At 31.2% G+C, this 22,534-nt stretch overlaps 2 protein-coding genes and 1 long non-coding RNA gene across 3 annotated transcripts; 1 reads left to right on the forward strand and 2 right to left on the reverse strand.

Moving 5' to 3' along the window:
• Positions 1-3,669: 3,669 nt before the first annotated feature.
• On the reverse strand, positions 3,670-5,874 carry LOC114402176 (AT-hook motif nuclear-localized protein 20-like). Its single transcript, XM_028364683.1, has 2 exons — positions 5,760-5,874; positions 3,670-4,837 (listed from the first exon to the last, which is right to left on the reverse strand). Exons 1-2 carry the CDS (start codon positions 5,872-5,874, stop codon positions 3,978-3,980), a joined length of 975 nt encoding a protein of 324 aa, XP_028220484.1. The 3' UTR covers positions 3,670-3,977.
• Positions 5,875-11,389: 5,515 nt separating this feature from the next.
• LOC114402535 lies at positions 11,390-12,894 on the forward strand. Its single transcript, XR_003664459.1, has 2 exons — positions 11,390-11,991; positions 12,475-12,894. It is a non-coding gene; the product is annotated as an uncharacterized LOC114402535 (long non-coding RNA).
• Positions 12,895-13,515: 621 nt separating this feature from the next.
• On the reverse strand, positions 13,516-15,973 carry LOC114402503. Its single transcript, XM_028365101.1, has one exon. The coding sequence runs from the start codon at positions 15,510-15,512 to the stop codon at positions 13,740-13,742; it is 1,773 nt and encodes a 590-aa protein (XP_028220902.1). The 5' UTR covers positions 15,513-15,973; the 3' UTR covers positions 13,516-13,739.
• Between the last annotated feature and the right edge of the window lie 6,561 nt (positions 15,974-22,534).

Below are 22,534 nucleotides of genomic sequence, written 5' to 3' on the forward strand. Positions count from 1 at the left end.
TTTATTGAAGTAATTTTATATTTGTTAACAAAATTAATAAATAATTTTATCAAATACTTAATTGATAGGGTTGAAGAACTTGTAGAAAACTGAAAAACTATCTTGTTTAATTAGATGCATCTAGTAAAGTTAATTTTAAAATTAACTAAAAATATATATAAAATGACATAAACGACATAATTATTTGTTAAAATAAAATATCTTTTTAGTTAATTATAATTTAATTTTTTCATCAATTTTAAAATTTTATCAATATATCCTATGACAAATAACTTCTAAAAATTGAAATAAATAATATAATAACTACAATAAGTAGTATAGTATAAATAAAAATAAGCAAAAAAACTAATAAAGAATAATAATTACAATAATTTATCTTTATTCCTTTACTCATGTGTATACTTTTATATAAGAAACATAACACAAATCATCAAGATAAAAAAGGAAGTGTGATCACATTTTTAATACTATCATAAATTCAACTTTTAATCCAAAAATAGCCTTAAGTTTAAACATTAAAAGTGATAATCACATTTAATGTCAATACCCATAATCAACTAAGTGAGTGTCTAACACATACAATTAATAATAAATTAAGGTATAAAAGAAAAATAAATGTTCACTCGTGTTCTTAAGACATTAACTAAGGAACTAAAAAAAGATTTTTTTATTAGGAGATACAACATTACTTATTCATAAAAATTTTTACACACTCAAGATTTTTATAATAAATACTTTCTTATTTTAGTTCCTTAACCAATAACTTATGAACATTGGTTAGGATGACCCTAAAATAAATTTTATTTTGAATTAAAAACTAGTTATTGTTTACTAGGAAAAAAAGTTAATCTATTACTTATACACACGATTAGAGGTAATATTTTTGTTTTGAGTAATAACTCGTGGTGATAAAATCACATCTTAGGTTTTGAATGTTTCATGCATGAAGCATTAATATCGAGGACTTAATTAAAACGAATATATATGTAAATAAATTGTGTGAATTGTAAGATCTTGAGTATAAGGATCTTATCATAAAAAAAAATTAATTAAGAAAAAAATTCTTTAGATTTTGTTTTACGAGTATTAATCGTTATCGATAAAAATGATATATATTTTGTAACAATGTTATGATAATAAAAAAAAAAACATAAGATCATATATTTTATTCAAATATTAAATAAAATGACACACAATAAAGTCCATTATTTTTTGTAGACTAATTTATGCAAACATATAGAGACACAATTAATCTAGCTCATTCACATTCTTTCCGGGGAATTCATAAAAAAGAATACAGATATTGTCCATGGAAAAACAAATATTAATCTTATAGTATTTAGATGTTCAATCAACCAATATTTTAGGATGCTATAAAAAGAAAATAGTTATCACAAACACCATAAGAAAATATTGAACATCAGTGCAAAGTGAAAGGTTGAATATATAAAGAAAAACACAATTTCTAGAAATTGCTTAATTTTTCTTAGACTACTGGACGAATTCAAAGATTTTGAAATATGAAATGGAAGGTACGTCCGTGAAACAATGTTGATAGAAAGTAGGAATCACAATCTAAATGTGAATATATATTGTTCGTAAATAGAGAAGATTTCAACGGAAAACAAAAGCTGACAACGCATAGAGGTTGTTTTTTTTAATCCGAGAAGTGAAAAAAAACTTTAACCGTAATGTAAAAAAAAAAAAGAAAAAAAAATGAAATTGAACTAAAATGTTAAAATATAAATATGGTAAAAAAAAAAGCTACTAACTATAAGCTAGTTGAAGAAGCTTATAGCTTATAAGTTATAACTTAATAAAATAAACTCATCGAACAAATTCACCATGTTAATATTATAAGTTGAATAAAAAGGATGGACATAATTATGTAATATATTTTTTTTCATAGATTTATTTAATGAAATAATTTGTATTTGATTTTTTTTATGTGTAAAATTTTTTGAGGTAAGAACAGTTATACACAGTGAGTAAGATTAATCTATAATTCAATGAGTTAAAAAATACTTATGATTTGTAATTGAAGACAATAAATAAATAAATAAATTATGAGTTAATTAACTTAAAAGGTTATCCTTTCTCCTTCACCAGTTTTACTGAAAATTAGAAGTTTAACAATCATATACTCATTCTCTCAGCTCTTCCACGCCATTTTCACAATGCATTAATTGAATCCCCCACACCATCTTCCAGACCATTTTAAAGTTAAAAGATGTGAAATCAGACATCAAACACAATGTTTCTAACGAATGAATCACATTTATGCTATAGTCATGAACTAACTACCCTTTACCCCATTGGATTTAACTTAAGGCCAATAGTACACTGTCTCTAAAAAAAAATTGCTTAACTATTCGTTACTTCATATGAAACACTTCTTTGTAAGATCACTAATAATACGGCAAACAAAAACAAGGGTCAATATCCATCATGTTTGTATGTCACCCCTAAAATATCTATCTTCCCATGTTTTTACCGGATTTTCTTATCAACTAAGTAGTGACCCTTAAAGTACTTAAGGAGGCATGGATTAAGGGAGTACAGTTACAATAATATTATCATATTAGCTACCAAAATAGTTTAAACCATATTTTAATTTGAAAACAAGAGACTTTGCACTAGCTAGGCATATAAAGACAGCTCTCTATATGTGTTTAATTAGAAGAAGAAAACAGTGTTTTTAATTATGTAGTAATATATTATTAGTACATTTCTTGGAGAAAGAGTCACACTCTTTCTGCAGCTAGCATCTTAATCGATCCATGTATAGGGTATGGACAGAAAATTCCCCATTCTGCCAAAATGAACTTTATGAGTGTCTTCGTGGGATTCATCTTAAATTCTATAAACATTAACACGTGGGTTTGGAAAAACAGAAGTGTCTGGAACTTGATCAAATCAATGTACGAAGAAGAGAGCCATACCCAAACTCAGACAGTTTTGGTCTTGAACAAACAGCAAATTATGGCAAGATATACCCCCACATAGTTAAAGCTTTTAGCTAGCACTTTAATTGTGCGCATGCAACACTGAGGTGCACAAGCGACAAAAGAGAATGTTACACGCTTCAGAATATCCAATACGAAGAATTCTTTTACATTTTATATCTTGTGTTGAATCCAATTAATGATTATAATTTTCATCTATTTATATACAAAATCACTAATCCATGCTTAAATTCATTTGATTAAAAAAGGATTAAGACATAACAAGATCAAGAAGACAGCATCTCTCGGATTAAACAATAATTACTAAGAAGATCTGGGCAGTATAGCCCTATCCACTGTGCAATTACACAAGCCGAATTCTAGATGCAGAAGTCTCAAGTTCACAAACCCTAACAGTGTTTTCATTTTCTTCCCAGATCGAAATAAAGGGTAATTAGGGTGAAAGAGAAGAAGTTTGAGAACCATCAATCCTTGATAGGACTTGGAAACACAATTCTATCTGATATCATGATTAAGATGATTCTCCCCTCCCTTCAAAACCCCAACTTCATCATATATATTTTGAAAGTCTAATAATTTCGATCCCATCATATATTTAAACCACCAAAGACATGAAGTGCATCAATAATAAAATAAAATAATAAAGAAATCAAATAAAAATGCAACCAAGAGATTAATAAAGGGACAAAAAAATACCCGACGGTGGATAAAAACTACTAAATTATTCATAAATATATTAAAAAGACGCCCATGATCATCTTTTTATTCGAAACACAGAAGCAAAAGAGAGAAAAAGAAGGTTCATAATCCATGTACATCGATAAAATAAGCATGCTTTGCTTGCTTGGAAGCTTGCTAGCTTCCTCTCTCATATAGTTCTTCGATTCACAACTATATAATTAGTACTCTAACCTTGCAACTCTTTTTCCAATGTCCTACATCCTTCAAAATACAGCACAAGATCAATACAAAGCAGGTTGAATTTGATTATTAGATCCCTCCCACCATGATTCAGAAAGGTGCTCGTCCATGAGCCCAAGCAAGAGCTTCATGCCCTACCTGCCCCACTCCTCCATTTGGTGGAAGATTATACAAAGGCATAGATGATGGATCTGGCATCCCACCCTGCAACTGTCCACCCCCACTGCTTCCAATTCCAAGCGGTGGGGGTGGCGACGATCCTCCACCTTGCGCCCCCGCCGCTGAACTGGGCCCCTCATCATCCTCATCAAGTGGAAGTCTCTCATATGTTGCATTAGCAAAAGTTGCAGCAATGACCATCACTGGTCCTGCTGCAACTAGAGATCCAACCACACTCCCTCCCACTATCTGGCCCTGTCCTCCCGTCAGATACACGGTGAGTCCTGTGGATCCTGGAGGAGCAGGACCAGGTAGGAAAGTCCCGGTTAGGGACAGAATCTCGAACCTTCCATGAAGTGCCACCACAGCACCAGGAGCAGAAGGCTGTCTAAGAGTAACATTGGCCACTGAGCCACTCCCGCTGAGCACACAAACCCCACGCTGACGCCTCCTTGCGAATTGGGCTACACTTTCTGCAACATCAGCTCCTCCAGTTACCTCCATCACGTGGCTCCTCAGGGTATTTGGGCTGTCCCTTGTCACGAAAATGGGTGGTTTTGGCTTGTTTTTGGATCCAGGAGGTCTTCCTCTTGGTCTGCGGGTTCCAACCTCAACTGCACCCTCTTTTGGTTCATCTCTATTGTCTTCATCTTCTTCTCTATTGTGCCCACCACTGTTTTCGCTGATTCCAAGGTCTGAGGGGCGTTTGCCTAGGCCAGGTGAATGGGTTCCTGGGTGGTCAACCCCAGATAACCCTCCCTGACCCGTCCACCAAGGATTTGCCACAGTTGCTGCAGAGATTAATTCAGTTCAGGTTAAGGTAAAAAAAATACACATGTCTATAGCAATAGCAGTTACTTCAGACCCAGAAAATGCAAAAAATTGACCTGTGAGGTGTATGCTACCTTCTTCGAAGACTATGTAGCTGATAGTGGTTTAGTTTTGGATTTTTGGTTTTTGTCTTCCGAGTTTTCTTTCACTTGTTGAAATTGCAAGAGAGCAAAAAAAAAAAAAAAAGAAGTCAAACCCACATAGCTTATAAGAAACAAAGGGCTTAGCTAGATATTTTCTCTCTGAAGACCTAACATATGATGTTTGCTTGGTCCCATGGATGAGAGGGTAAAGAAAAATGAGAGGTGAGGTGATTAGAAGAGAGAATTGGATTCAAATACTCAAGAGGAATCAAGTAAAGGGTACTAACTGAAGAGTTTGATCAAAATAGCTGTTTCATGAGATGAAAAAAAAAAGGATTCAAGATCAGACGATCAAGAAGTGTTCTCACTCCTTTTTCCTTCTTTTAAATTTGTTTGATTATTCTTTTTGGCTACCTATGAAGAAGTGATCTGAGTGGACATGAGACGGAACAGATGCGAAACCTTTCACAGAATCAAGCACAAAAGAGAGCAAATACGAGGGCAGAAACAGAGAAAAGATGGAGAGAGAGAGATAATAAACAAAACCAAAATAGGAGACAGTACTATCTAACAATAAGATATAGAAAGAGAAAGAACACAACAAAACTACTGAGTAGTATTTGACAAGAACAAAGGAAAAGAAATGTTTTTGATTTGTTCTCTTTCTTGGCGTGAGCTGTGCTGTTATTAGGGGAGCCAATATATTTTCTCTCTCATTGTATTTTTTATTTTTATTTCTACATTTTTTTTCTTCCAATTAATGTTTTCTTGTTTGCTTGTAGTATTATATAATGGGAACGAACAATAAGCACAGCTTTTAGAGGGTCTTGGAAATTAGGGTTTTGTGGGGCCGCGTGCGCGTAGGCAGGTGCGGAGCACGTCGTTTTCTCGGGGGCCGATACATACACCAACATTACCATAAGAGAGAACAAGTCATGAGTGAGAGAAAAAGTTAAGGTAAGTATAAGAAGAAGAAGAAACCATATATATTGGTGAACCTTGAACCTGGTAATATATTTCAGCTACTCCAACTTATGGCACTGTCAATGACAAACAAATGTTACTGGCTTGTTGGTTCTTTTCTCTTTTTATTTTGGTTAGTTCTTAATTTCTGCTTGCATCTCTATGCTTATGTAAGATAGGGTAGCTTTTTATCTAGCTTTTGTCATAAGAATATATATATATATGCTGCAATGTAAATTGTAATCATTTAACGCATTTTTTAAAAATTTATACGTCTCCTTGTAACACGTTGTAATGCCTTATCCTCTTAAAGAAAGAAGAGTTGGAAAAGGTTATTTGATTTATCAGCTTCTTATAATTTTTTAAAACTTGAATCATTAAGTTTCACAATCAAGTAATTAAATAGGCTCTGATTTGACAAATGTTTATTTAATTATTTATCTAAATGTGCTGTTTTGGTGGATAGTGGCTACTTTGGAGAATTTGTCGGCTATGAAATATATGGAGGTTTTTTAGTTGATGGTACCAAGGCTGGGAAGTTGATTACCATAAAAGAAGCCTGATTAAGATTGAATGTTAGGATTCTTACCTTCATTCTACTATAGAATTACTGAATTGCAAAATTGGGTGTCTCTCTTTTAAATCTCTTAACACTGCACATAGGCTCTAACTCAAAGAAACATATCTACTTGATCACGAAAGCGTCTGCTATCTAGATTTGCTACAAAAATCATCTTGAAAATATTTATATTTGTCATCGGTGGTAGAATTACATGATTAAATCATGTTTTAAACAACATTCTTATTTAACTTTTATTGCCTCTTAAAAGTTCGGGAAAATCATTAAATTTGCTCTTTAATTTGAAACTCTAAAATCAAGGTATGGTGAATCAATTTTTGAGCCCCTTAAATCCTGATAGCAAATTAAACATAACTTTAATAAGTTCTCATCTCAATGAAAAGGTGAGTGTTTGATAAGTGAATAGAGAGGTATATATTCAGAGTCTAATTGATTTGTGGGTAGTTTGAAGAAAAAGAATAAGAAATGGATATTCTATTTTTTTTTTCGGGGGGTGGAGGGTGGGGACTACATTCACTTTTACTAAATCTATTATCTGTGGTTAATCTATCGAAGGGAAAGATGTATTAGTGGATTTGGATGCACCATAGTTCAGAATTTTACTCTCCCAAGCTAGCATATGAAGTGTTAAAAAATCAATTTCAGCAGTCTCCATATAAATTTGATGCTGAGTACGCGGGGTGCTTAAGAAACTAAGGAATTGATTTGTATGGCTAAAATAAAAGTTATAGCTCTATAGTTAGCATACTCTACTTGATAAATCTCTGCCAAAATACAATTTACATAGTCGAAATGTGATCCATAACTAGAAGACCTCAGGTTTTTTATATTGATGAAATTAATGTACTAATTGCATTTATTTTGCCATAGCAATTTTTCAGTACGTATGCCTGGGATAGGTACTATATACGTGTATTGTATTAGCTAGGCTCTTGGATTTAATATGGCCCTTTGCCCCTGTCTCATAATTTGTTTGATCACTACCATCAATTTTTTGCTTTGGTTAAAGGTCGTAAGGAAAAATAAACTTGGACAATGTGATTACATAAGGTGAATTTGGTCACTAATGGTACTTCAAAATAGAATTTGTTTTTTAAAGATGTGAATCGTTTGATTTAATTTGTTTGTTGATGATGATTAAGATAAAAACTAATCTTGGAATTTGTTTTTCGGTAAAGCTAGCTAGGAGAAAGACCATTCATTTTCATATTAGTGTGTTGGAAAATTCAGACTTTTTCGTTTTGTGAAGTTTAAGATAGATACTTAGTAATTAAAGATATTAATGGGAGCACACGATTATAATTCTCTCATATGAAGATTCTTCCACTGTACAAAATGATAGTAGAGTTACAAGGATGTGTTTACAAAATTGACTCACTCTAGAGTGGCTCACTCAAGCTTGAGAATAGAGACTTCTCAAGCTATTTATCTTTTTTCTCAAAGAGTTTCTCTAACTTTCTAGCTTTCTCACTCTAAGAAGTGAATTCACTCTTGTCTTGGATGGTTAGGAATGAAGGCTCCTACCCTTATTTATACTATTCCACCTCCACAATGAATGGTGAAGATTACTTATATCCTAGGGTGAAAATTAATTCTCTAGAATGTTTCACATATTCTAGGAGTCTCTACACTCTTCTACTCCCTTTCGTATCCTTTCATACTCTTCCATAAAATTTCACACATCTCCAGAATATTCCACACATTCTAGAGTTATCTAGAACGTTCTAAAATTTTTTACACTTTTCTAGAAAGTTCTAAAATTTTCTAGAACCTCTCCAATTAAGGAGGGATCCAACATAGTGTTTAAATCTGTTGATCTATATATACACTAATAAAAAAAAGTCATGTTCATCTATATAAATTAATTTTGCTAATTATGTATTATTTTCTTCTGTTATGTTTATATATATATATATATATACTGATAAAAAAAAATCATGTTCATCTATACAAGGACCCCTACCCGAGTACATCAAAGGACATGAACCAATAACTTATTGACATATACCAGCAGCTAGTAACATTGATATAAAAACCAGAAAAACCAGCAAGATCCTAAATTTGCATCTCATGCTTTTTGTTGTTATGTAGTATTACTTGCTTGTTCTTGTTTTTTTCTTATAAATGGATGTGATCTTAAAAGGATATTTTTTAATTAGGCTTATATATTAATATATGATGTATATAAGAATTAAAAATCAAATGGATTTAATTAGATATAAATATGTACTTTGATGCGGTGTTATAAAAATCAGTTTAGTCATTAATCTGGTCGAGATAGTGAGTCAGTGGGTAAGTAGTTTAACCTGCGGATCAATAATTGGTCTGTTATATATTAAAAATTCAAAATTATATATATATATATATATATCTATTATATATAAGTATATAATTATCATTATTTGATTAAGAAAAGTTCGTTCATACTCCAAAACTTAAAATAATAATTGATAATAATTAGATATCAAAATAACTCATAAAGGTGGTCCATTTTTGTGTGTGTGCATAATCCAATCAGGTTAAATCGAATTTCATAACACTGATCTGATGAGTTTGATCTAACTTGATGGGTATTTGAGTGAAAAAGATCTTCTGCATCCAATACAAACTAATTATATATTTAATGTTTGATCCAATTTTTGAAGACTGGTTTGTCTTCAAATTATGAGACATCAAATACTATTTTACTAAAGTTCTACAATTATAAAAAACTTATTTTTATGAAGAAAAATGCAAATAAAAAAATAAGTTAGAAGCTAATGAGAGAGAAACTTCTCCTTCTACAATCAAGCCCTTACAATGTATTACATTCCCTACCATAAAATTATATCTCCTCTTGCATCTCCAACCAAGAAAAATAAAAGCAAAATGAGGAGAAAGTAAAGAAAGATAGAGGCGCTGGAGAGAGCTTCTTCTGGAGAAGATCTAGGTTTCTGTTTGCATATCACTCAAGTCAGACCTAGTCCTTCCAATGACTCATTGCCATGGCCATCATCTTGTTTCTGTCTCCCAAGTCAATCACATCGCCTTTTTTTTGCTAATCACTTCTTTTTGCATGTTGTTGATGTTGTCTTTTTTTCTTTGTAAGAAATAATTAAACATACAAGTATAAAAAAATTTATAACAACTCATAAATATACATTGTTTAATACTTCAATTAATTGAAAAAATTTCTTTATGTCTTTGATGTTTACCGGTGATGTCATTGTTAAGCTATTCTTTTCTTTCATGAATTTGACCATCAACTACCAAAATGACAACAATCCCTCTCTTCCCCAAAAAAATTCAACAAAATACCAAAGCCTGATTTTGAAACATAGAGAGGGATTAAGTTTGATGAAATCCTAAAAAGGTTGATTTAGAGTTCAATTTTGAGTTTTTTTATTTCTCATTGAAAAATTGAAATGATTTTTTTTATTGTTTAAGGAATAATATTGGGAACTTGAGTTGCGCATATTTTTTATTTGTTCACAAAAGATTGTGTGCCCCATTGATTTTAGTTTTTCCAAAAAATCATCACTTGCCAAATAACTATTCTTTTAAATGTTAATATTTTTAACTCAAGCTTTAAAATAATTTTTAAATTTTAAAAAGTGAGACTAGATATTACTACTATCTTACATTACTTTTCCTTTGCCTTGCGCTTAACCTTGCCACTCCCTTTGATCGAAACAAAAATGACCGAAAGAGGCTACATACCAGGAAGCTCGTTAGTACTTTCCTCTACTAATACGGTCATCGATAATTGGCAATGTCTTCTAAAATGATTAATAATGCATAAAACTGTTATTCAAATATAGTATTTATTAATTAATTTGTTTATAAGGTTGACACGAGTAAAATAATATTTAATTGAGAACTAAATAAATTTCTATTAGAAGTTAGTATTAGTATTAACAAAAAAAAGTGTAAATAAATGAGAATGCTAATAACGTACGTCATTTACAAGCCAAACGCAAACCATTATTGAAAGTGTAAAAGTCGTGGACAAGATACATGACTTGAAGTAGTATGTATAGATGTGTGTAAATAGTCTCTTACCTAAAAAAAAAAAGTAGATGTGTGTATAGGTAGTGCTCCCAAAAACATAATAAGAGTGGCACTAATAACTCACTACATTTTCAGTCTCAGACATCTCATACTTTAATGCCGACTATGCCACATCCCAATATCTTGAAATATACTGTAATTGGTTAGAAGTGAAGAATAACTTTATCTCCGTAAGCCTCGACAAACTAAACTCAATTTTTAATTAATTAAGAGAACATGTAACTCAAATATCACTAAAACTTGTATGGTATATTATTACTATAGATTCCACAAAAATGTCAGGCAAATTCTAACCTAAAAACTAAGTTTTACAGAATAAAATTCCAAATACAAAGGCCTAGCTTCAAACAAGCACGACTAAAACACGTGGTTGTTTTATACCATCAATCAAACATGCTAAGACCCAAGAATGGCATGCATAGTCACTCAGTACTACAAATGAATTCCTCAGCTTGAAGCTGCTTCGCAGCAAAAGCTTTTTCCACCTATCACAGGACAATGAGCCGGGTCGCTCTGAATTGGGGAGGGGCCCCTGGGGGCACAAATAAATTCACTGAAAATCCAGTTTACAGAAAAAAGATTGTGTACAGAAAGTATAAATTTTATATTTTGATTTAATTACAATTTATCATTCATGATAAATTTGTTGACTTTGATAACATTGATTCTGCCTATGGCGCCAAAGATGAACAAATGAACTAGATGGAAGCATTGATTCTCACTTTTGCTTCTTTAGTTGGGTTTAATTTCTGAATTTTTATTTTGGGGTTTTTAATCATTGATTTTGAGTTTTCACTTTGGATTTGATTGGTATTAGAAATAAAAATTAATTATTAATTTAATTTGTTACAATTTAGTTTAGTACAGATTAGTTTAATCGGTTACAAATCAATTACAAATTTAACAAAGACTTAATGTATCAGAGCAAAGTCAAAACCTATCTTTTTTCCGCTGCTTTTTTTTTTTTTTTTCGCTGCTTGGTGCCAGCTCCTCTTGGGCACACTCTGCGCTTATGTGAAAGGTTGTTCTGCATCGTGAAGCTCTTGCTATCTCTGTGCAAATCAAACGCATCCAGTTTGCTTCTGAAGATGGAAAATTATTGCCATGCGATCTGTTATTGTTGCTGCTTTTCACTACCAGGCTGCTGTTGCGTTTCTCTACTACGTTGCCGCTGCCATTGGTTTCTCTTCACCACGCCACTGCGCCGCCGTGCCACCTTGCCACTGCAGCATTCACATCCTTCGGCACGACATCGCCGCGATACATCAAACAACACGCCATGTACTTGCCGTGGCGAGGGTCACACTTGGCCATTATGGAGGATGGCTCAAAGGCACTGTTGGTGATCTCAGCAACGGAAAGCTGCTCATGGTATGCTTTCTCAGCAGAGATAACAGGGGCGTTCAATGTCAAGTGATCTCCACCAAATGAAGTTTGTGTAAGTTTCTCCATGTTTAGCACTGTCTAATTTCTGCCTACAAGGTGTTTGATTAAATGCTTATAAAGATTTTGACTTATTGTTTGACTTGTTTTGATGATTTTAACTTTTGTCATGTGTGGTGGTTAAGCATTGTTCATTTGTTAGCTTCAGTCATGAGTGGTTAAGCCTTGATTATTGTTGGTTCACAAAGTGTTTGTGAAAAATTCTCATAGAAGACAAATTTGTGATTCTTCTATTTTGTTAATGTATGCTTCTGTCCATGGTAATTAAGCATTGTTTAAGCTTCTGCCATGAATGGTTAAGCATTGAATCGTTGTTTTTGCATCTGCTCTTGATGGTTAAGCCTCGTTGCTTCTGTCAAATGGTTAAACTTTAAAGTATAGTTTGTGCTTGGTGATTAACCTTTGATAGTTTCATGGATTAATAATGATTTGAGCTTTTGTCAAGTGGCCTTGTTACTAATTTTGCTTGATGGTTAAGCTTTGATGCTTGCTTTGGACTTTTGGAAGAAGATTGAAAAAGTCAAAGTTGATGGAAGATTTCTAGAAGTTTCTGTTTTTTGGCCGATGTATTTCCGGCATGTTTAGTTATATTCCAAGTTTTCAATTTTTTTTTCATTTCCTTTGATGTTGATGTATTGTCTTCTCTAAGCTAGAAGTGTTTTCAACACCTTTCAGCTTGCGGGTATTAGAGATAAAAATTAGTTTAGTTAGTTACAAATTAGTTATTAATTTAGTTTGTTACAATTTAGTTTAGTTAATTACAAATTAGTTTAGTTGGTTACAAATTAGTTACAAGTTTAACTATATAAGACTCAATGTACTCACGTAAGAATTAATTTGCTCATTTGAGCATTACACAAATTAATATCAAGTTTCTCTTTTCTCTCGTTTCTATCTCCCTACCATGAATTTTAACAGTAGGGATTAATTCATTCTGAGTTTTAATTTTGGGATTTTTAATTGTTGATTTTTACTTTTGATTGTATTCTTCATGTCAGCGATTTGGGTTTTTTCGTGGCGGATCCAAAACAACCGTTACCCTCCCTCTTTTTTCTGTTAATTACTTTTCTGCTAAGAACGAGTTTGTCACCGCTGGAGATGTTCTAAGGTTTAATGATCTTGTACTGCAATTTTGACACTGGCCCAAGTATTTAAAGCTTGAGAGGGATGTTTGGTATGAAATTTGAAGTTTCACAATTCAATTTTTTCACGCCCTCTAACGAAGAAGCGCGCACTTTCTGAATTAGCACCATGAACCAAGTCAATGGGATCATGAACAATCATAAATTCATAATGCAAAACTACTGAATAGAATATTAGAAGTGAATACATGAATAAATCAACAGCAACTAAAGGAATAAGATATCAGCATCAGTACTAGTTTCTGTGTTAGTGTTTTATTCATAATAATAATAGTTCTAACAATGCATAATATAAGCAATGCACCAAAAATAAATAAATAAAAAAGCACAATGTAACTGTAAGCATAAAGTAAACAGCATATAAACATATTTGCAGGTTCTGTATGAACACTTTTGCCTGTGTCAAAAATATGACAGCTTATATACTTTATACCTCGAATTACAATTAAATTTTACTATACTTTTCAAGCCTTCAACAAGAGTCCTAAATGTACAAAGTTTAGAAATCCATGCCGCATCAAAATGATGTCGATGTATGGCATTCTAAATACAAACTAAGGAAATGTTCATCACATTGAGGATTTCAATATTCAGAATTTATTCAACTGGGAAAAGCTCCACATTGCAGTTGCCATTCCATGCAATCTTCAAAATCAAAACTACTTGCACAACCCAACAACACGTTTTGTTGTTGTTCATAACGGCATATGTAATTGAGTCCCATAAGAAGCTGGCATATAGCTTCCTCTGTCCTGTCCTTGTCAGCAAAGTATAATGTCTGAAATAGCAGCACATTTGTCCTGTTAACAATTTGGTGCTGCTCAAAATTCCTCTCACTTTGCCACCTGATCATGTTATGAGCAAGTGGAGCAAGCCACTTGAGTATCCCATCAAGAGTAACCTTCCAGTCATGGGCAAGAGGTGCATCATATATGGCCAAGTTCTTGATATAGGTCTTAAGTTTGCCTTTCAGAGACAACCTTAAGCTCGTTGGTAGCATCTGATATAGATTATTCCTAGCTTCCTCACCAACTAAATGTGGATACCTAAGGAGTTTCTCCATGACGATTATGACATTGGCATAGTGCAATGCTAGAGCACAGCCTCCAAGTGTAGAAGGAGGAGCATAAACAGCTAATCTACTTTGGGGACCAAAGGTTGAGCAACTTAGATCTTCGGTGAAAGGAACACCACTTTGAACATGATTTGGACCACCAGAATTGTACAAGTGATCCCTTTTCTTGGCCTTATTCCCAACATCAATACTATGACTGCTTGATATGTGACCGTGTAGGTCCTCGCGATCAACAACATAATCATCATCGTCATCGTCTAATTTCACAACCGAGCTGCTTAAACTCAGACATTCCATGAAAAGTCTCCCCGGACTTGTTCCGCAAGGAAAACCAAAATCTTCGAGTTGAAGATATGCCAATTCACCTCTCCTCATAGGCTTACTAATAGTTTCCCTTGTCTCCACAGCAGTTCTCCTATTTCTCTTGCAATGTATGTTTTTCAACTTCTCAGAACTCATAGGAACATTAATCTGGCCAGACACTAACCCACACTCATTTTGCAATGTTGGACTTGGAGAAACTCCACTAAGCCCAAGACTATTACTTTTTCTCCATGTAGAATCACCAAAGATAATACAGATTCTAGCATAAAGGGTACAAACTGTCCTGGCCAACAACTCAACAACCTTATCAAAGTTCTGATTCCAAAGCGAAATCTCCTTTAGATGCTTCACATCTTGCTTCTGCCAAGTGAGTTTCTGCTCAAACGCCCTTCTGCTCTCCTCATGCTGAAACTTCTTCACTGCTTGCTCCAAATCATTCAAAACCCCCATTTCACTGTGCAAACTCCTGGTAGCACTAACATACCTATCCATTTTCCTCACCATTCCTTCCATGTGTTTAACTAAGAACCCCAATTCCTTCACATCTATGACCCCACTAACAATGTCCCCATAAACATGCTCAAAGCCTTGCAAAGCAGGCAAGGAACACTTCTTCCCCAATCTAGAAACCACGTTTGCAACGCGGTTCAGCTCCTCGAGCTTCTCTGCTCGAGCCAGCTCGAGGAGATAACCCTCTTCGGAGGAAACAAGGTTTTGGACACCCTGTGAGTTCGAGATCTCGTTCCTGAGCTTCACGATCTCGGGCTCCGACAAGGATCTGTGGAGGTGAACGGTTTTGGACATTACATTTGCTACTTCGAAAGAAAGAATCCCAATTACTTCTTTACTGCTGGTACTATTATCTTGCCTTTTGGGGTTGTGTTTTCTCCTTGCGGAAGGTTCAAGAAGAAGAGCGTGCTTGAGATTGGCGCTTACCTGGTTACCCATCTTCACAATCCAAGCTTCAGCGACCATAGCTACCTCACCACCTTCACCAAATGCCCTTCATTCAAATCTGCATCACCAGAACAAGATGACCCATTGAGGGAGACAAGAAGAAGAGTCCAGTAGCTTGTTAAAGCTGCAAACTTTGACGCTCAGGAATGGCTTTGGGGATGAAATTGTTGGTGGGGCAGACAGAGAAACCAAAGGGTGCAATGAGATGGTTTGTGTGTGGCCAAAGAAAAAGATCAAGCATGGTCACAGAGAAATGTAGGTGGCATGATAAGAGAAAGCAATAAATTTGGGGGCTGAAGAAGGAGGAGGTTGGTAATTGAAAATAAAGGCAAGAGACAGAAAGTGGAGGGAAGGAAGGAACTGAAAAACAAAAGAGGGACCAAAGAGGAGTGCTTTGATTGCTGTTTCAGAGCTATCCCCTCTAGTTTTCAAAAAAGGAATCAGAATTTTGAAAATGGAGTCAGGGGTCAGGGCTCATAATTTTGAATTGAATCATTCTAACTTGTCTTCTTCTTCTTTCTTTCTTTTATCTAATCTTATTTATTGGATAAAAAGTATAAAATATTTTTATATATTCCGAATATTAAATATAAAGTTTAATTTAAAAATATTTTATATTATTGTTCTTACATGATAAAATTGTTTATATTTATAATAATTTTATTATAAGTTATATTTACAATAACTTCTAATTAGATAACAGTTTAAAAAAACTATAGTAATGTTTTGTTTGAATTAGAGCCCAGATGGAGATAAAAGAAATAGGAATAGTAGGAGTAAAGAGGAATGGAATAAAAATTATGTACAATTTAGATTAATAAAATTTAAAATGAAAAAAAATGTTATTTTATCTATATATAAATTAGAATAATTACTTTGAATGAAAGTGTTTTTAGAGACTATTTTTCAATGTGAATGCTTTCAGGGGCTTTTCTTTTACAATAACGTTTTTTATTTATAAAAAAACTTCTTATATCTATGAATTTATCCTTTTAATATTTATTTCTAAATTCAATTTCAATTTTTTTTAATTATCAATAGTAAAAAATAATTGTATATTGCAATATAAATTATTTATTATAAATCTAAAATATAATATGATGTATATATAAATATTTATTTATCATGAATTTTAATTTAGTATAATTTATATATTCAAAATTATTCATTTATTATAAATTTTAGTTATATTATTCCATTATTTTTTCCTAACATCAAATTATTTATTATTTTTAATATTTCGAATTAACAATAATATTTATTTTTAAGAAAATAAAATAAAATAAGAAAAAATAAAAAATAGATATTTGCTTCCCCCTATGTTATTTCAATTTGGAAACAATTTTTTTTTCTGGATCTCAAATAAAAAAATTGTATTTATTTTTTCTCTCAAACATAAAATTTAGTATTTTTATCTCCTATATTTTTTTTTCTTGTGAACTCATGAAATATTGTGATAAATCTAACAACAACTATTAAAATAGATTGTAATATTATCTTAAATTTAAATTTAAGTCTAATTTTATTTAGAAAGTAACTCTTAAAATAAAATATACTTCTTTATTTTGATCTATCAATATTAATGGTTAGTCTTTGTTAAAATATTATAAAGAAATTCAAATTAATAATGGTTTTCTTTCTTTCCATACTCCTTCCTTCAAGCCGATGGTTTGGTTGAAGAAAAAAAAATACCATTCAATTTTTTTTTTTCAAAAAACATCATAAATCTTACATTTTTTATTTTAATTCAAATATATATTTTTTTCTCTTCTACACAATCAAACTGACTCTAAAAGTCTTTTCTAAGTCACCAAACCATACCCGGGGAGCTAACGATGAATGCTAGAAAAAAATGTACGTGACCGATTAAAACGTTGATTTCCCTCAAAGTCGTAATAATGCCACATTTGTTTGATTCTTTAAATTTGACTGCGCAGACAATCTTTTATCGTTGGATTGGTTATGACTTGTGATTAGTTCAATGATGACGCAGGCTAGTGTGGGGAAGAAAGAGGAAAAGGGTAATACGGGAAAGAGAAAAAAAAATGAAAGAAGAAAAATTTACGACCATTGGTTTTTAAACAAGGTAATCTGATGGTCATAAAATATTTTCTCAATAAGAGACCTATTACACTCTCCCACCTAGTATACTTGCAACAAGTGGGTGGACAAAGTAAGATCAATAATACAAATATTTATTGGTGATCACTAATAAGAATTCAAACTACGGAAACGTACTTTGATAGCTAATCATAAGTACTAATAATAATAATGAGGAATGAAGTTGAAGAGTATACACAAATTAATTATCCAAACAGATAATATAATTATCTAAATTTTTTTTCCTGAAATTTGGATTTATTTTTTTTCTTCTTAATTTAAAAAGGATTATTTAGTCTACTTTTGATCCTTAAGATTTTTTTTAATAATTTTAGTTCCTGGATAAGGACCAAAAGTGAAATATTTTCTAGTTTGGAAGATAAAAATAAATACTTTTAAATTTTGTAAAACAGAAAAAATTAAACTCAAATTTGAGAGTCCTAACAAATATTTAAGCCTAATATAATTACATGTTTAATGGTTATGAAATAATTAATTTCTTCTTGAGTGAATAATTTATTTTAAAGAATAAATTTAGTAATCTCAATTATTAATGATAGAAAAACCAATGACTAACTAATATTATGTGTACATGCATAATAAAATATGAATGTGTTGGAATATTAATAGTTAATTTTCTCATTGATGACAAAAATTCTTGATCGCTCTTATTTATAAGAAAAAAATAATTTTATATTTATTAAAAAAATAATTAATTTCATTAAACTAGGTTAGTTTTAATTAAAATATAAAATTTTTTCTTAGACTATTCTTCATGAAACTTATATAAGGCATTAAATTCCTATTAAATGAAAAATATTTTTAAAATAATTTCATTAAATAAGATAAAATTAATTAATATTTTTTTATTTTTTACAGTTGTTCATTTATTTACATTTAAAATCAAGATACAGGTATTTTTTATATTTTAGACCGAATTACATTATCTTTATTTATTTTAGAGAAGTCAAATAATTAGGCACAGATTTGGATAAGAAAAGAAGCAACATAAGTATTTTAGTACCTACTCCACCTAGCAAACCCCCTTTCCCATGCATGCCGTGTGCACACTTATGTATATATTTTTTTTTATTAATCGTGTGCACACTTATATAATTCTAATATTATATTTAAAATAATATTTAGTTAAAACTAAGTAATAAACCGTTAGGCCCATTATTTTTGTTGTTATTGGACTAAAAAGTTAGGTGTTTGCAACATTTTTAATATGCTTATTCTAATGATGAAGTAAAATAACTTAAAAATTTGTGTTATTAATTTTAATTTCACAAATACAACTAATTAGTGTAATATGTAGTTTTTAACAAAATTTGAAAAGTATCCGCTCAAGATTTGGTAGTTTATTAATTAATTTGTTGTTCTTGAAGTTTATTGTAATAATTATTCAATATTCAATCATAATATTATGTGTTGAATATAATAACTAAATACATGTATACTATAAAAATATACTCAAATTCTGTACACATTGTTATCCCTAAATACAACTTAAATTTGGGAAAGTTTCTGAAGTTAAATACATCTTAAAATTGCTAAAAAAATTGTCTGAATGTGGGATATATAGCATGTGAATAAGAAGAAAAATAAAAGAAAAAAGTGCATACTAGTCTGGACCATTTCTTTAAGTTTTCAAGAAGAAAAAAAATGTATGGACCATTGGTCATATCTAACCAAATTCTTTCAATTTCTTGTCTTTTGGATTCCAATCCTATTGTACCTTTTCTTTTAATTCAATCATTGGTAAATCTTAAGTGCCTAAAGTGGACCTCAGTAGTCCACTAAACACTATTCGTCATCTTCACCGTGCTTGAGAGATGGACATGGGTGATTAGATATTGGAGAAATTATTAAATGCTTTGATAACAAAAAATATTTGGCTTTACGATATGAAGTACTACTAATTTAGTAATGTGCTTGACGTGAATTTTAAATTTAACTCTCTTTTCGGCCCTTCCAGAATAAAATAAAATAAAAATCTACTCTATTTTTAACATTATAATTAAGATGAAATGCATCAAATTAAGAAAAATTTCTTACCTTAAGACCTAATAATTCTACGACGAGAGGAGTTAAGAATTGCTCCATTTCAAGTCGCATGCACTGTTACCTAGCTATTGGGTACAACCTGTTAGGCCCAATATTTTGCTGTTGCTGCTGGTTGGTTTCAATCTGCAAATACTTTGGGCTTTGGTTTGTCTTTTCTAGGCTAAGCCCATACAAATAACCACATCTTCTGGATCGCAATGGAGTAGGAAAAATAACCAGTATAACTCAAAAAGTAAATGAAATGATTAACTTCAATATCTTTTTACATAATTTCAACATGAATAATAAGTATAAAGTGTTTTCCTAGATGCATGTCCTATCTTAATGAGTTTTGGACGTCTCGTTATTATTTTTTTTTATCGCTTGACATTATCATTATCTATATTTATCTATATTATATATAAAAGTTTTTTTTTTCCTGCGGTTTCCTTTCAAAATCTTTTTCACCGACCTTATGTAATCTTTATTGTTTTCATATTTTTTTTTTACTAATTTGTCTCTATAAAAACAAAACATAATTTTGTCGATTTATAGTGATAACTCTATTAAAAAGTAATATGATATGATTGAAGATTTATACATGTAATTTGATTATAAATATGTATTCAATAATTTGTGGCAGTTAAATCTTAAAATAAATTAAATAATTTTTTATGATTAAACTCCTCAAAAAAAATAATATTTTTGTTACTTCTTAAGTGATTTCCTTACACTTTTTAATGAAATCAAGAAAAAAGATGAAACAATAATGGGTTTTGATGTTTTATGAGTGTGTTTGGAAAGATAGAAAAAGAAAATAATTAAGTTCGCCAAGTTAGATTATCATGTAATTGAAATACCACTAAGAATAAAAAAAAATTATTTTACATAAATTAAATAAATATAAAATTTTTTATGAGAATGAAATTAATATTTTTTTAAATTTTACATGGATCTAAACATATTTTACCCTAATAAAAATAAATGAATAAAGCATTTAATTATTAATATATGACTAAATGGTATTAATCTCCCTTTAAGTTTGTGAAAAGACGCCCAACCCCATTTTTATCTAAAAAATGGCAGTGCATCCCATTCCTACTCTCCTAGTATGTTTGGTTTCAATTTCAGAATCACATTTGAACATAGTTTTCCATGTCTTCGCATAAGCTACCAGTTGTGGCTTCTGTGTTTGGAAATACTTTGACTCGATTTATAGCTTAAAAAACATGTTTCTAAACATGCATTTTCATTAACACTGTTAATTTCGCAGTTAAATCTAGCCATATCATTAACCACAGTTATCCTGTTATTTCCTACTATAACTTAATACGCTTCATCTAACTATGGTTACGTAGGCATTTAGTTGGCTAGATAACTCTCATATCTGCCTACTTAATTACCACTATAAGATCATGTGTTAAAAGTTTGCAAGGACGCAGTCACATCCACTGTGACAGAAGGAACCTACCTGAACAAACTTTTCGAATGCCAAATTGATTGGCTAATTATTAGTCTAAATGTGATAACAATTAATTTTATTAAAGATATAGTATATAGAATAGATATTCTTTTAACTTTCCAACACCGAATATTTGACCCACAGATTGTTGATTTTTCTAAATTTGGATTCTAATGTCCTTGGTAGTATATGGTATTGTAATTTGTTATCTGGCCCCAACTCTTATGTATCTCCAGCTTGAAGGTGTTCCATCCACCCGCACAAACCAACTCCTTTTTTTCCCTCTGAATAGCGTAGACATATGGATCCCTTGTTTGCCATGAAAGTAACGTATGCCATGGAATCAACAACATAAAGTAACATCCAAAAGGAAATTATTGTTTATAAAGCCTTTTTTCTAGCTAGTGTTTCTAGCTTACACTCCATATTCTTTCATGTTTAGAAGTTTTTTTTCCTCTTCCGAAAAGCATAATCAACATTGGATAATATTTGGATCGAATCCACAGAAGAAGAAAATTTAACCCTCCCAGAATATGTACTTGCTTACCAAAGTAAACCAAATGCATGATTTTAATTGGAATTGATCGACTATTGTTTGTGTAATCGAATTTGGGATGGATATGGATGCAAAAGGAAAAATAATATACCTGAACATCCCAAATACTATTTAACTTCTGGTGTGAGAGAGAAAAAAAATATAAATATCATAAATAATATGATATGATAAGAAGAAATGCATACAGAAGTGATAAATATTGAAGAGATATTTAAAATAATAATATTCTCATATAAGTTTTGATGTTGTCTACCCATAACATGAATGTGTTTTATTTGTGCGTTTCTCTACATTTGACGTTTATTATGTAGTGGTTGTTTAGCATATTATATATGATAAGGTTTAATTATATCTGATTTTTCTGAACTTCAGACTAAGATATGATCAAATTAGATAAGATATGATTAGATAAAGTATGTTTAAATAAGATATTATTAAGCCTATTAGGTGAGGCTGATATTAGTCAAAGAGTGACACTAGTGTTCATTAGTCATGGATTGGTTCAATGATGGACGAATGATACAAAAAAGAGTATTCAAATATCATTGCTCGATATAAAAGTATATATAAGAGGCTTAAAAATAAATAAACTTTAACATATTTGTCATCTTACTAATTCTCTCTAAATCTAATTACACTATTAGAAAATTTAGATCTTCAAGATTTTCTTTTTTGGGTGATGAAGATCTTCATGAAATGAATCATGTTACACACGTACACTATTTTCGTATGAGGAGTGAGTTAATGTTATTTAGTCTAAGTTACAGTCTGGATAAATTGTACTCTTGTCCTTCTTTGGAGTTTAATGAATATTTTATATTAGCGTGTCTTTGGATACATGTTTGAAACTCTTGAAAAAGTTTGTAGAAGTTACAA

Source organism: Glycine soja, chromosome 20 (assembly GCF_004193775.1).
Source record: "Glycine soja cultivar W05 chromosome 20, ASM419377v2, whole genome shotgun sequence".
NCBI classification, from domain to species: domain Eukaryota; kingdom Viridiplantae; phylum Streptophyta; class Magnoliopsida; order Fabales; family Fabaceae; genus Glycine; species Glycine soja.

Excerpts from the sequence above, each read along its gene's own strand:
- LOC114402176 (XM_028364683.1), bottom strand. The coding sequence starts at position 5,874 with ATGTTGGTGTATGTATCGGCCCCCGAGAAAACGACGTGCTCCGCACCT. Across the intron at positions 4,838-5,759 it reads AAAAGCTGTGCTTATTGTTC|CAACTGTGGCAAATCCTTGG; the intron begins GTTCCCATTATA and ends TAATCTCTGCAG.
- LOC114402503 (XM_028365101.1), bottom strand. The coding sequence starts at position 15,512 with ATGGTCGCTGAAGCTTGGATTGTGAAGATGGGTAACCAGGTAAGCGCC.